This window comes from Atta cephalotes (assembly GCF_000143395.1).
Source record: "Atta cephalotes unplaced genomic scaffold scaffold00013, whole genome shotgun sequence".
In the NCBI taxonomy this organism is placed as follows: domain Eukaryota; kingdom Metazoa; phylum Arthropoda; class Insecta; order Hymenoptera; family Formicidae; genus Atta; species Atta cephalotes.
Window position 1 is genome coordinate 5208321 of NW_012130077.1, and position 3056 is coordinate 5211376.

The 3056-nt window shown below is 37.4% G+C and overlaps 1 protein-coding gene across 1 annotated transcript in view; it reads right to left on the minus strand.

The window, feature by feature from the left end:
• LOC105617582 (BTB/POZ domain-containing protein 6-B) overlaps positions 1-2363 on the minus strand; it is a 15139-nt gene extending 12776 nt beyond the window's left edge. The window contains exon 1 of the mRNA XM_012199139.1: positions 2234-2363. Coding sequence (XP_012054529.1) covers positions 2234-2363 — 130 coding nt within the window. The remainder of the gene's footprint in view (positions 1-2233) is intronic.
• Between the last annotated feature and the right edge of the window lie 693 nt (positions 2364-3056).

The window sequence follows — 3056 nt, forward strand, 5'->3', positions numbered from 1 at the left end:
TCTCTCTCTCTCTCTCTCTCTCTCTCTCTCTCTCTCTCTCTCTCTCTCGCTCTCTTTTTCTCTTGCATTGCAGTCTCCACATTATGAGAAAACAGCCAAGCCGCGCAAGGTTCTTCACGCGCGCAATTAGAGGAGCGCCGTAAAGCCGGCGTTTACGAGTATTCCGCCGTGCGTATGCAAACGTCTATTAATAATTCGATCTCGTCGTTGTGCGCTATGCGCAAGCATGATCGATCGGTCGCATCCCGAGGGCGACGGCGGCGAGGACGCGGTCTGACAATATCGAAGAAAACGACAATGCAGAAATGTGCGAATTGAATCGCCACATGTGGCATCGACGCGACGCAGCTGCGTGTGCGGTGCCCTCACAATGCAACGGCGAATGTGCGAAAAAAGAAAAAATACCACGCCAATGGTGGAGTCGGCGTCGCGTCGCGTCGCGTTGCGTCGCGTCGCATCGTATCACGCATGAAAACCTTGACGCGGTCGTCACGTCGCGGATACGATGTAAACGCTATTAAATTCGGGGAACAGAATATTATACCTACTGTCGAAGACACCGTGCTGATATTTACAAATAGCGCATCTCGAGGCTTTTAGCGACCACTCTCTACGTTCGCATCTCTGGGATTTTACTAGATGGATGACGAAGAAGTGCATTGCGATGATGAAAAAATCGAATGCCAAAAAAATGCTCGTAACGAATTGAATTGAGAGACTCATCGTTTTGAACATTTGAGGAGAAAAAGAAAAAAATGTTAAGTTTTTTTTTACTAAATTAAGAAAGAGAGATGTATACAAAAAAAATATAATTTTTGGAATCTTTACGATTTAGGTGATATTGTATATTTAAGAAACTATATGTAAATATTAATAATTCTTTAGAATTTTTGCATTAACATTGAATTCTTCTTAAACAAATCATGGGATGTTTATAATTTCAAGGTCGAAATCCTTTCAACTGTTGTATTTATTTTCCTTTAACTGTATTTTCTGGTTTGTGATGTGATTTTAATTATATTGGGTTGTCCGGAAAGTTCGTGCCGATGTTGAAGGAAAATTGGAAACGCAAAAAATTTAAATTTTAGTATACATTTATTAAATTATGTAGATTAGTCGGCATGAACTTTCCGGACAACCCAATATTATAGCTCTCTGCCCATACAGCACAGAAGATATTGCTGCAATATTGCAGATTGCAACGTAACATTGCAGAGATATTACAAAAATGTAAATTAATAATATGCAAAATGTCAGTAATATGCTTGTAATATTTCACAAACATTGTTTTATTGATAAATTTTATACCGTCATTTTTTAATCAATTTCAATTGATTCGGAGTTTCGAATTGTTTCGAATTAAAAAGAATCATTGCGATTAATTTAATCCATGATTAACTTACCAAACAACTATATTATTATATTAATGTGGATAATATTTGTAGTTTGTTCGGGACATACACATACATGCTTTATCCTTACAAATAAATTTATCCTTCAAAATTGATACTATATTTATTATTGGAATATTTTATGGTTTTATCATAAAAAATTGCTTTTGAAAAGTACATATCACTAGAAATGCGATTTGTAGAAAAGTTAAAATTAGATATATGTATAGAAATAGTTTTCATTTTAGAGTCTTCGTAAAAAATTTATCCAAATTTATACATTACGTTTGCAATATACGTTGTTGCAATATAACGAAAAAAACGGATATCTTAACATTGTTGGAATTTTGCAATAATGATTTAGCAACGTTTCGTAACCACCATGCAATAATTGTAATGTTTCAGTGAAATGTTTCTGCAATCTTTCTGTATATATATATACAACTATTACAGCTTTTTATTTTCTCGCTGATAATAGATATTACAAAATAAAATCTATTTGTCATATGAACCGATTTCGTCGAATAATTATTCCAAACATTAATTCCTAATAAAACATATTATTATTAGTATTAAGCATTAGTAAATTGGCATCATCCATATCCTTATTATACTCTATCAGTAGAATTTACTGACATCACCCGTCCAACAATGATGGATTGAACAAACAAAAACCAAATGGAGTAAAACCTTTCATTTAAATGCAAAGCGGCACATTTCTTTTAATTCCTATACCAATTCATATTCTAGATATATTACTGCTGGCACTCTATCGACAAAATTTGTCACAAACTTTCAAGAATTTTTGCTTTCGATTTGGTTATCCGAAAAATTGCTTTTACCTGCTGATATGCGACTCCTTTTCGTTTTCGCGTAGGCCACATTATTGATCAACAAACCGGTGTCACGATTACCGTCGCTTTGTTTCTTCGCGCACTTCTCACGGTGGACGAACGCGCGTAACTTCTCCATTGGCTTGCACTATACGTAACCGATTTCCGAAAATTGGCGAACGCGAGATCGAGCCAGTTTGTCTCGATCGATCTTAACACTGTATGATCTAGCTCGCGTCTCGGCGAGAAACACTCTCCCTCTCTACCTCAAGAGAAATACATATAATAGTTCGAGCGGGAAACAATACCGACGAACGGCTATCAACAAGTAAACCGGTTGCGAGTAAGACACAGTGCTTTTGTCGCTTGAAAATGATGCATCCGTTGAATATATCCGGTATATCTGCGAAATAAATGAAACCACGTGACTCATCATTCTAACCGGCGAGCTCCTACTTCAGCCTCGATCTTTTTTCTTGTCCCGACATCCCCCTGCACGGCGCGCGACGGGAAGAAAACTACCTTCTAGTTTGACCTAGAAAAATATGCAGCGATCCTCGAGTAACTCTATTGACGTTTTTTTCCCTATTTATCGTTCGAAGGCGGACAGGAAGCACAATGATGGATGCGTTGAACAGTGAGAGCAAGAGAGACAGATAGAGAAAGAAAAAGAAAGAGAGAGGAGAGACGAGTAGAAGTGAAACAGTGATAAAAGGTGGAAGATGGAAGAAAACCGAAGTCGAAGCAGGATACGGTTCCGCGATACCGGAAAATTGTCACGCAAATTTTTCCGTAATGAGGTAATCGTGCGCACCACACATCACTGACCGAT